This window comes from Pinus tabuliformis, chromosome J, assembly GCF_031772625.1.
Source record: "Pinus tabuliformis cultivar Carrire ecotype Pingquan chromosome J, CPIR1, whole genome shotgun sequence".
NCBI lineage: Eukaryota > Viridiplantae > Streptophyta > Pinopsida > Pinales > Pinaceae > Pinus > Pinus tabuliformis.
In genome coordinates this window covers 1,582,367,737-1,582,379,790 of record NC_142295.1, presented here as the reverse complement: position 1 = coordinate 1,582,379,790, position 12,054 = coordinate 1,582,367,737, and the positions used below count along the sequence as shown (strand labels likewise).

Here is a 12,054-nt window from a genome sequence, read left to right as displayed (position 1 = left end):
CCTTGATCTCTTGGGAGGGCGATGAGTCTCTTCTCGGGCAGTGGCTCCTCCTCTCTTCGTTCTTGGACTATTCCTTGGAGCACTTCTTTCTTCTGGACACTCTCGGGCATAGTGAGCATGCTTGTGACAATTGTAGCACTGGATGTTGGACAAGTCCTTGAATCCTCTGTTGTTGTTCTTGAATCCTTAATTGTTGTTCTTGGAGCCTTGGGCTTGCTTTCTTGACTTCCAGTATGATGGCTTTCCTTTCTGCTTCTTCTTCTTGGCTTGAGCAACAAATGTAGTGGGGTTTCCTTCATGCTTTTGAATTCTTCCTTTAGGGATCATCATGGTCTCCTTTTGAGTGCACTTGCCCAAAAGCTCATCAAATGAAGGAAACCTGTCATTGTTGCTAATGGTTGTAATAAATGTCTCCCAAATCATAGGAAGACCTCCAAGGGCGATCAATAGCAGTTTTCTATCATATACAATCTCTCCAACCATGAAAAGTTGATCCTTGAGTTGGGATATCCTCATGAAGTATGATTGAATGGTCTCTCCCTTGTTCATTTTGATGTCCTTGAGTTGATTTTTCAAAGAAAGAATTTGGCTCAAGTTGTTGACTTCATACATCCCAACCAACTTATCATACATTTCCTTAGACTTCTTCAACTTCGAAACATATGTGATCAAATGATCTCTTAAAGAATCAATAATAATTTTCTTAGCTTTGATCTCACCTTTCTTGTACTTGGACTTGACAACCGCAAAAGCACTTTCTGGAGGTTCAGGTATCTTCCCTTCAACACATTCCATGACATCATTCTCTTCCAAAGTCAAATCCAACCTAGCCCTCCATGGAGCAAATTTTGATGAGTCATTTAGCTTCTCCTCAATCTTGAAGTATGAGGTAGACATTTTGATCAAGTCAAATTAACTTTAGCAGATAGGATCTCTTCAAAGGGGTGATTGCTTTTGTCTCCTTGGGCTTGTCTTCACCTCAACTTTGAGCCCATGTTAATTTTTCAATGTCCTATGCTGTAACAATCACTTTAACAAATTCTTCTTTCAGTAGCAATCACTTTTTCAATTAATTTCAATTACCCAATGACAGTAAGAAATTGTAGATAGAGCAATAAGCAATATGCGCAATAAAAGACAACCAAGATTAGATGAGGCACAAAGATTTAGGTCAAAGACCAGGGAAAAACCCCACAAGGGGGAAAACCCAATCAAATTCTTCTTCTATTAGATGTTCATCAAATGTTTAACAGAGATACATAGTCCAAGTACATCCAATAACCAATCAAAGGTCAAAGGCTTGACTATCCCAATGAAGTGAACAAAGTTTTTACTTCCTGTTAACTACTCCAAAAAACTTGGAATATAAAGATATCCATTGAGGATACAAATATTATATATTAAATGTATGAATAAGATGATGATACAATGAGAGTAAGGGGTCTGCTTATATTAGGCAAGGGCCTCTTCTTGGAGAGTCATGTCCCATTTAGGCATGCCTCTTCAACCTAATTATTAATTAACTAATCATTATTACAATTATTCTCATTACTTATATTTATATTATTTATATATATATTTTATTCGTAACATTGCCTTCCTCCTCAAAAAAGCTTTGTCCTCAAAGCTTATTGATGCAAAAGGCTTCATCTCTTTTTTAGTTTCGAATGTCTTCTCGTCTTGGCACTGTCATCTTTGTTGATACAAGTTGATATGATCTTCTAAGTGACAAACAAAATTGTCGCATTGAGAAGGGATCAAACCATCCTAGATTAATCTTTTGTGGAATATTTTGATCACTGGAATTTCATAACGAATTGTCATCATAGGACTGGATTGAGGTTACATCAATATTCTTTGGAACATCAATTTGTTGTTTCTGTTCTGAATGGTCTTGATACGTAGCTTGGTTGAGTTGTCTACTCTCATGATTTGGATGTCGATAGGGAACTTTTTTGGTTTGACTTTCCCTTATTAGGTGTGTGGAAATTTTTTGATTTCCTTCTGGTACTACGATTGTTGAGTTAGGTACACAATCTTTGTTTGGAATTTTCATCATCTGGATTGTAACATGTGAGTGTGTTTTTCCTTCAATTGATTGATCCTCTTCTTGAGTTCTGTTATTGACTGTTCAGTATTTGTTTCTTTATCTTCAACTGGGGATGTTATGACTGGCGACTTCGATACTTCCTCTTGAATACAATGTTCTAACTTGTCTTTTAACGACTTCTTGTCCTTCTTAAGCTTTTTAATTTGTGTTAGTAATTTTTCGCTATGATCCTTAAGTCGCAAAACTTTTTCATCTCTATCAGCAGTGATTTTGTCAATTTTATTTTGCATATTTTGTAGTACTTTTTTACCTTCTTGAAAAATTACTTTTGAAATATCTTCTATGTCTTCTGGTATTACTGAATTCGGCTTCACTGTAAGATCTTGTAGCGTTATTTTTTTCTTTTTGTAAGAAAATGTTAAAAACTTCTTTTTCGTATTCAGGATGAAGGAACCAAGGGTTTCCATCTAGGGTGAACCCAAAATAATGTCACTTTGATCGCTCCATAGGGTTTGAATTGAGAAGTGCGATATAAATGTATAATCCTCAATGTTTAACTGTAAATTGGTTAGGTCATATTTTTTGTTGCCAAAACAATCTAATTTTTCGATTATATTTGACTTCGAGATCACTATTTGGTTTGCGATTTTCGGCATTGTATAATTTTTATCTTCGGCAGGTGAGATAGCAATAGTGACATCTTTTCCTGCAATGGACCCGTTAATTCTAAATAGCATTGAAGCATATTACGTGAAGTTTTCGGATATCTTCCTTCATTACTGGTCTTCATTTTTTTTCTTCTTCTCGAAATGAGCCTTAGGGGTAAAAATAACCTTCTCAATCCTTGTAATAATATTTTTTTCACTTTTTTTTAATATAACTCAATATATTTGAAACAACCTTCACTTTATGCGTAGGTGACGTTTTTTTAAAATTTTAGCACTTGTATTTTATTAATCTCTCCCCCCTTCTTTTATTTTATTCTTAACTTTATGCGTAGGTGACATTTTTTTTTAAATTTTAGCACTTGTATTTTATTAATCTCTCCCCCCTTCTTTTATTTTATTCTTAACACCCCATCAATAATCTAATATCCAATCAAAGATGAGCAATATAGTCAAATCTGGTCAAACAACAATTTTGCAATTTTTGGCCTTGTCAAAGTAAAAGTCAACAGTAGTGAACGCAACCCTAACCAGTCAAAGTCAATGATCAAATCTACTCCAAAATGTTCAGTCAACTAGTCAAAACATGCGGCCTCTTTTGCTCACTCAAACATGGTCAAAAGTTAAAACAATGCAAAATTTTTGCCCACAAACCGGTCAAATTCAACCCCGCAAAAACCCTAGCTTCATATTTGTAGTGAATGTTGGTCAAAGTGCCCATAAAGTTTCGATCTTCTCTCTCTTGAATTCGGCCACCAAAAACAAACCCAAAAACCAAGTGAAACCCAATCAAATCACGCAAAATAAACACTAGTCAAAGATATCCTCTCTCTCCTTCGCATGTGTGAACTCGGACCCTGCAATTTCAGATGAGATAAAACCAATGAAGAAGAAATGAATGTGTGATGCGAGATGCCAAATGAGGTCTATTTATATGTGGTTTAGTAGATCAAATTTCCTCTTCTAGGCTGGCTTGTACTTTTGAAGGTGACTTGGACCCTCATAAAAAATAATTTTTTTCTCATGTGCAAATTTAATTTTTCCAAGGGCCAGTGGGGTCACCATAGGGTTTGTTGGGCTTCTCCAAGGAGGGAATTTCTCTCTCAGTTGCCAATTTTCAACACACTATGAGATCAGTTGGTCAGGGACACTGATTTTGTGATCTCTCCCTTAGGCAGTTGCAGTGAGACCTATAGATTGGTCTAAGGAGATTGATCTTGAGTTCTCTCCCTTAGGTTGTGGATTGTGAGACTATATAGTGAGGGATTGAGATAGGGATTCCTCCCTTAGGCCGTGGGTCGAGAGACCTTGTTTGTGGTCAGGGAGATGTACTCTTTGCATATGATTGGTTTATTGATTGATCCCATTGGTCAGTTGGGCACTGACCCGGATGCCATAGGTTTGTGGCTTATGAGATATGTTGGATGCTATGTATCTTTCTTTATGATGAGACTGATGATCTCTCCCTTAGGCTATGGGTCGTGAGAGGTATGGATTGGTCAGGGAGATTGATCTTGACGGAGAGATAGACTTGTATTTGTGATTTCTGCTATGTATCTTTCCTTATGATGAGACTGATGATCTCTCCCTTAGGTTGTGGGTCGTGAGAGCTGTGGATTGGTTATGGAGATTGATCTTGACGGAGAGATAGACTTGTATTTGTGATTTCTCCCTTAGGCTGTGGGCCGTGAGACCTATGGATTGGTCGGGGAGATTCATCTTGAGAGAGAATGAAAAGTACCTCCCTAGCTAAGAGGGAGTGTTGAAAAATTGGTAGCTATGGTCGGTATTTTCATTGGAAAATTGATGGAGAAATTATGAAATTTAATGTTTGACCAAGTTGTCTTAAGATGCATGAGTCGGCCCCACATGTGAAAAGCCACCTCCTAAACCACATATAAATATGACTTCATTGGAGCTCAATTTGGCTTCATCATCACAAACATTCGATCTGAAATTACAGAGATACATCCACACATGGAAAGAAGTCAAAGGAGTCTTTGACCAACTCTTCTCTCCTGTTTGAACAGCATTGACCTGGGAGTAATCGTATCTGTTTGACAAAAATTTTGTCCCGGTTTTGGCTCGTTGACTCGGATTGAGTGCAGGCTTGACTGAGGCATTTGACCAAGAATTGCAGCTGACTATTTGACTGAGGTTGACCAAATTTTGGCCCTCTTGTTCAGAGCTTCCACAGGCCAAAATTTGGCCCTATTGTTGCAGATCTGAACTTTGACCAGCATTGACTTTCCTCTCTTTCCTTTGATTGGTTTTGACTTGGACATATTGGGGTCAGATTTTGGAATCTTTTATTGGAATATTTTGATGTACTATTGAAGAACTGAATCTCTCTCATAAGTAAAGATTGGTTGGGTTTTCCCCTGGCTTTGAGCCTAATTTCTGGTGTCTCTTGTCTCTTGTTTACTATTTACTGTGATCTCTATTGTTCTATTGCAGAAAGTGAATGGTTGAAGTTTTTCATGTGTAACTACTTAAGGTTGGAATGCTATAAGAAGTCTAATTGAATCATTGGAAGTAGTTATCGATTTTGAAAAACTATACTAGTCTTGGTTGCACTAGAAAATCAACAATGACATCATTTGAGAAGGGCACCTTATTTCCGGGTAGAGGTAACTCCGGATTCTGGGATTCTAAAATACAGGAAGGATGAGACCTAGCCTCCTAACTGCGCTAAGTGCCCTCCCTCTATGAAACTTGTGACCAAGAACTGGCGACTAGGCCCATATGGCCTGGTTATCGGATTTGTCCTGCTTTTAATCTTGTAATTCTGGTTCCCCCATGGAGGGGGGACAGATCACTGCCTAGTCTGAAAAGTGGAACCCAGCAAACGAGCCACCTGTAATACGACTTTAACCCCTATTGTAACAGACAGCAGAGAACCTGTGGACTGTTATGGGATTCCAATAAAATGAAAACCATATATATATATGAATGATGATATATTTGAGTACATGAGGGCTCCATATATATAGCTAGGTGGGAGTGCCCTTTCGTAATGAGTCATGTCTTTTGGGACATGCTCTTTCATAATCAATTATACCTGTTCATCATTATTTATCATTAGTATTTATACATAGTTATGTTCATAACAGATATGTATGGGACTAGGGTGATGGCCTTACATGAGGGGGTAGAGCTCAAAGCTAAATTGGCTTTCAATAATTATTCATCCCTTGCCACTTTTGCATTTTAACAATTGGTATATGCTTTTATCATTCTTTCATTTTGAAGCAACCCCAACCTCTGGGCAATTTCGAAGCCAATCTTCTCATAGGAGGAGGCAAATAGGAGCGACCGACAACAACCAAACAAAAGAAAGGACAACAGATCAAGGACAAATGGCAAGTGTTAAGTATGGAAGGGTGTGGACACACTATCCATCAAGGTCTCCTATTTGTGCCCATGTTAGACATTGAAAGAAAGGCCCAAAGGAGTTTGCACTTTACTAGAAGGAAGTGATGATCACCAAGGTGAAATGAGGCAACAAGTATAACTTCCAATCATTATGATCCATTATCTGATTTCAGCCCATGATCCTTACTGAAATGTCAAAAACATTGAATGTAAGCACTTCGTATAAAACAATGGCTAATGTATCTCATGGTCATTGACTCACCTTCATCTATTGAGCAACTGATCAAGTGGATTAGCAGACCAATGAGTGGCAAGAGGCATATGGGAAGCTGCTATCTGAGGATCATAGGGGACTGTTGGCTGGAAGTCCGCATCCTAGGAGAAAAAATTTCTCCTAGGCTTATCCCTGTATATACACAGGTAACACTGACCATTCACTGTTGATTGGCATTTATATTTGCTGGTCTTAGAAAGAGATTTAGTGTCATTTAAGTTCTGAACCGATACTTAAACCATGAACATGTATCGTGTATTTCTATCTAATTATTTGTTTCTTCTGATTTAAATTGTATACTGGGAAATTAATGGCCCTGCAGATTGGGATTATATTATGTTCTCCACTGAAATATTTGGGAAGAGAGCACAAACAGATTCCATGTTAAACTGTGCAATAACAGTTGCATCTGGCTTGAAAGTGCAAATATTATCACTTGATTGAAATTGCGTAGTCATTAACTGTAACTTGCCATGATGAGTCACAGGGAGGGTTTTTCCTAATAATGTTGGTGAATATGGAAATCAAGTAAAGGCAAGCACAATGCACAGCACAAGCAACTAAAAAGTGAAATTTGTTTTTAACATCTTAGTCTCTAGATAATACAGAATATAATTCAGTCTGACAGTGGCCTTTGCTTTGGGGGGTACTTCAATGGATTTCATCAGTGACCCTTCGGCTATATGTTGCATACATGTAGTTATACGAAGCAAGCTTAGGGGCATATTTGTTAAACTTTTTCTGTCTGACTAAGCTGACATAAAGTATTGCTGCTTTTTATTCTTTATATTTTCCATTCTCATGTTACACAGCTAGAAAGATGAGGCATAAAATCATAAATGTATATAATTCTTTTCCTCATTCAACAGATTAGGCAATAATTGTGATTCATGATTTGTCAAAATGTTGTCTCAATTATAGTATTAAAATTGTTGTGTTATTCTTGCAGGTGGATTCAGTGGAAATGTTGGCCATGATCCTCATATTCTGTATACCTTGAGTGCTGTCCAAATATTGGCCCTGCTTGACAAGTTAGATGCCATTGATGCAGACAAGATATCAGCTTGTATCCTCTTATTTATTTTTTGAGCATTGACAATCTGAGCAATATTATCCAAACAATGATGCCTTTTATTTTTCTTTAACTGAAACAGAAAAATATTATATTAAAAACACGCTGTAGCCAGGCTAACAGCAGTATACAAAAAGACTTCCAGAGATTCATCAAACAAAAAAGCAACTCTTTGATGCTACATAGGAGAGTTTGCTATGGACTATAAAATATACATTGCAAGTTTTCCTGTAAGTAGCCTGTTTGTCAAAAACACGTAAAAGTCTAATGACAATGAAAAACATAATCACTAATGCAAGACATGGTGGCTATCTGACCATTATCTGAAAGGGGGGGAATTCGGTTGCTCAATATCCATTGGTTCCTTCAGTTGGTGGATAGTCTCATATCCCTTGACTTCAGCCTGTGCAGAGTTAACTGATATCTTATTCTTTGAAGCTGAGAAGAGAGAGTCCTGTTGGAAACACTGAGAGGGGGTGAATTCGGTTGCTCAATATCCATTGGTTCCTTCAGTTGGTGGACAGTCTCATATCCCTTGACTTCAACCTGTGCAGAGTTAACTAATATCTTATTCTTTGAAGCTGAGAAGAGAGAGTCCTGTTGGAAACACTGAGAGGGGGGTGAATCAGTATTTCCCTTAATCTTTACAACTGGTTACTTTATTACTTAAACATTCAGAGCATTAAAACAAACATAAGAACTATGAACAGTACACAAGATTTCGTATAAACAAGCTTTGTATTATGTATGGTTACATACACATTAGCAGCTTAGCTGGAAGGAAGTTAAACACTCTTCAAGCCTGAAGATATTTGCAGAGAAAGTCTGCAGGAGTCTTCAGCCTCCCTTACAGACAACTAACTATCTCACTGCCACAATCACCTGCTGCTGCTATCATTTTCTACTTGCTGCTACCACTGTCCTCTGCTGTCGTCTGTCACTGCTATCCTCTGACATTGCTGTCAATGCTGTCACTCAATGCTGTCACTCTAACTTTTTGTAGCGAAACGCTTCGATTACGACGACAATCAAGTTGACGACGTGTTGATGACCAAAGGCCGGGATCAGCCAACCTGGCTCTGATACCAAAGGATATTTAAGGACCCATATCATTAGCATTATGTATGGAGCTGTTGTGCATAATACTGCTGAGATCTCATACTATTAGAGGACTGTATGGCGCTGTTCCAATTGATGATAAATAGTGATGATGGGTGCAGCATGGTGCAACACATTGATGATGCACAGTGATGATGGGTGCAACATGGTGCAGCACATTGATGATGCACAGTGATGATGGGTGCAACATAATGCAGCACATTGATGATGCACAGTGATGATGGGTGCAACATGGTGCAACACATTGATGATGAACAGTGATGATGGGTGCAACATGGTGCAGCACATTTATGATGCACAGTGATGATGGGTGCAACATGGTGCAACACATTGACGATGCACAATGATGATGGGTGCAGCATGGTGAGGCTCCTAACCGCAACACTTAGGGTGCACCAGGACGCTATCAATAAGTGTTTTATATGTAGCTAACGGAGGCTCCAAACAACAACATTTTTGTTTGGGTATGTTATGCTGGGTAGAAGTATCCAATAGGGTTGTTGCGTAAAGTCTGATTGGGTCACTGTGTGAGATATTTAAGGACCCATATCATTAGCATTATGTATGGAGCTGTTGTGTGTAATACTGCTGAGATCTCAGACTATTAGAGGACTGTATGGTGTTGTTCTAATTGATGATAAATAGTGATGATGGGTGCAGCATGGTGCAGCACATTGATGATGCACAATGATGATGGGTGCAACATGGTGCAACACATTGATGATGAACAATGATGATGGGTGCAGCATGGTGCAACACATTGATGATGCATAGTGATGATGGGTGCAACATGGTGCAACGCATTGACAATGGGTGCAACATGGTGCAACACATTGATGATGAACAATGATGATGGGTGCAACATGGTGCAACACATTGATGATGCACAGTGATGATGGGTGCAACATGGTGCAACACATTGATGATGAACAATGATGATGGGTGCAACATGGTGTAGCACAGTGATGATGGGTGCAACATGGTGCATCACATTGATGATGCACAATGATGATGGGAGCAACATGGTGCAACACAGTGATAGGTACAAAATGGTGATGGAATCACGTGAGTTTAGATCTGCTACCTCATTTGTCATCTTCTTAGAGAAGATCTATGCTCTTATTTTGTCAAGTCAAAATGTTGACTTCTGATGTATATGTACTATCTCTCTCTCTCTGCTAAACTATTGAAGAACATAAGAAGAATTGATCAAGGGTTTCCCCACAATGGGGTTTGTCCCTGGCTGGCGCCACATCTTGTGTGCTCTTGTCTTGGCTTTTTTTTCTGCGATTTATGTTTATGTTCTATCTGCATTTTACTATCATGCTAAATGTGATTGCTAATCTGGAATTGATATTGAGCTAATATGGAAAATTGAAGTAAATTTGCTGTAAGCATAGAACATACCTAAAATTAACATGGTATCAGAGCTACGGTGAAGACAAAGCCCAAGCAAGAGTGAAATAGAAATCACCAAAGACAGTTGGACAAGGTCAAAAGACTCAATGAGTTCCTCATCCCGCTTCAAATTCACCAAGGGTGAAGTCGAAGCAAAGAAGATTATCAAAGTGGCGCAGCGGAAGCATCTGGTGGCCTACCTATAGGTCACTTTAGTAAGAAGTCCGGAGCTAAGAATGGAAGGAAAGGCAGATGCCTTGTTTGCAATAAGATAGGCCATTATGCGAGGCAATGTCCGAATAGAAGGGACACATCACTTGATGATGATAACAATTATTCCAGGGGCATCTTCAATGATCGGAGGAATGTAGGTCATCTAGGAAATGGCCGACTCTTCAAAGAAAGCAAGGAACTCTAGGTATGAAGAATCAAATGTTGCTTCTGAGTATTATGTTATGTTGGCCCTCTCCAGACTCTTTGGGAATCTGGCTTATTGATAGTAGTGCTTCAAGGCACTTCATCGGATACAAGGAAGCTCTCTCTAATTTGATAGAAGGAAACAATTGTGGAGATTGTACTTGGAGTCAATGCCACCTATCCTGGAAAGGGTGTAGAGAATGTTACGCTTCAATTGGATCAGGGTAACTCGATTCTTTCTTTATGTACTTGATCTCAAGAAGAACCTGGTGTCCATTTCGGCAATGGAAGACATTCATCGATGGAAAGGGGGTGTGTGGATGAGGCTTTTAAAGATGCTCTTGAAGTTCAGGGTTGGCAATTTGTATCAAGTTGCAGGAAGTCCATTGGGGACCATGTCAGTTGACACATCTCTTCTATAGCACCGGAGGTCTGCTCATTATGGGGCCCTACTTGATGTGTGTCAGATGATGACAGGGATGCCTGAACTCAAGAATAGCATGAAGGTACATGTTCGAGATGTACTGAAGGATAAACAACTATCTGATGAAGCTGAGATTCACTAGGAGTGAAGCTGATCCAAACCATTGCCTTAAGGTTGTGGATGATAGACCTCTCATCCTGGTACCTTATGAGGACGACCTCTTTTTGATAGGTGCAGACCCTCTCGTTTGCAAAAGTAAGAGGGAGTTGGATTTCAAATTTTGAATGGTCAACTGCAAGTCCATGACTACCTCGATGAAGCCTAACTTTAAGAAGTTTTGCGGTAGTGATGTCACACCTGATTTGGGAAATGCCTCTAAGTTTCATAAACTCATACTAGCATTGATGTTCTTGGTGAACTCCCGCCTGGATATATCTTTTGCAGTTAGCATATTGAGCTCATATATGGTTGAGCCTCACTGGATTGGTGCCAAGAATCTTTTGAGATATTTTCGGGGCACAATCTCTCATGGATTGAGATACACTGTCGGAAATATGAAGCTGCATGATTATTCAAATGCTGACTGGGCAGGCAGTGTGGAGGATCGCAAGAGCACTTATGGGCGCTGGTTCTCTTTGGATTTTGCTTTGATATGCTGGATGAGTAGGAAGCAGAAGTCGGTTGCTTTGAGCACCGATGAGGCCGGATACATAGCTGCAAGTATGACCTCGTGTGAAGCTATCTAGTTGTGGAAGCTCTTCAGTGAGCTGTTTGGATATGTGTTGGATACCACTGCGATCTTCTGTGACAATCAGAGGGGGATTCGATTGTTCAGGAATCTCGTGTTCTATGCATATAGACATCAGGTACCATTTTATTTGGGATATTGTACAACAAGGAGCAAGGAGGTTCCTTCGTATTGGGTCCGATGTGCAGGTTGCCGATATTCAGATGAAGCCCCTGGGAAAGGTCAAACTCTTGACTTTCTGAGAACGACTAGGAGTCGTGGAGAGACTCTCTCTTGAAGGTCCTGTATAATATGGACATTGAGCTTTGGGAGCTCTGAGGGGCTTGGGGGTACATTGTGGAGCGATGAGCAACCATAGGATGAGTGGTTCAACCTTCCCCTATTGGTCTGCTATGTAGGCAGGATGAGTGGTTCATCCTTCTCCTGTTGAGGTACAATCATAGGGTGAGTAGTTCAGCCTTCCCCTAGTGATTTGTTGTGTACAGGGTGAGTGGTTCAGCCTTCCCCTAGGA

At 39.4% G+C, this 12,054-nt stretch overlaps 1 protein-coding gene across 1 annotated transcript in view; it reads left to right on the top strand.

Annotated features, from left to right (window-relative positions):
- Positions 1–12,054, top strand: part of LOC149233534 (geranylgeranyl transferase type-2 subunit beta 1-like) — a 224,767-nt gene that overhangs the window by 198,907 nt on the left and 13,806 nt on the right. Inside the window, exon 4 of the mRNA XM_089379788.1 lies at positions 7,314–7,430. Coding sequence (XP_089235914.1) covers positions 7,314–7,430 — 117 coding nt within the window. The remainder of the gene's footprint in view (positions 1–7,313; positions 7,431–12,054) is intronic.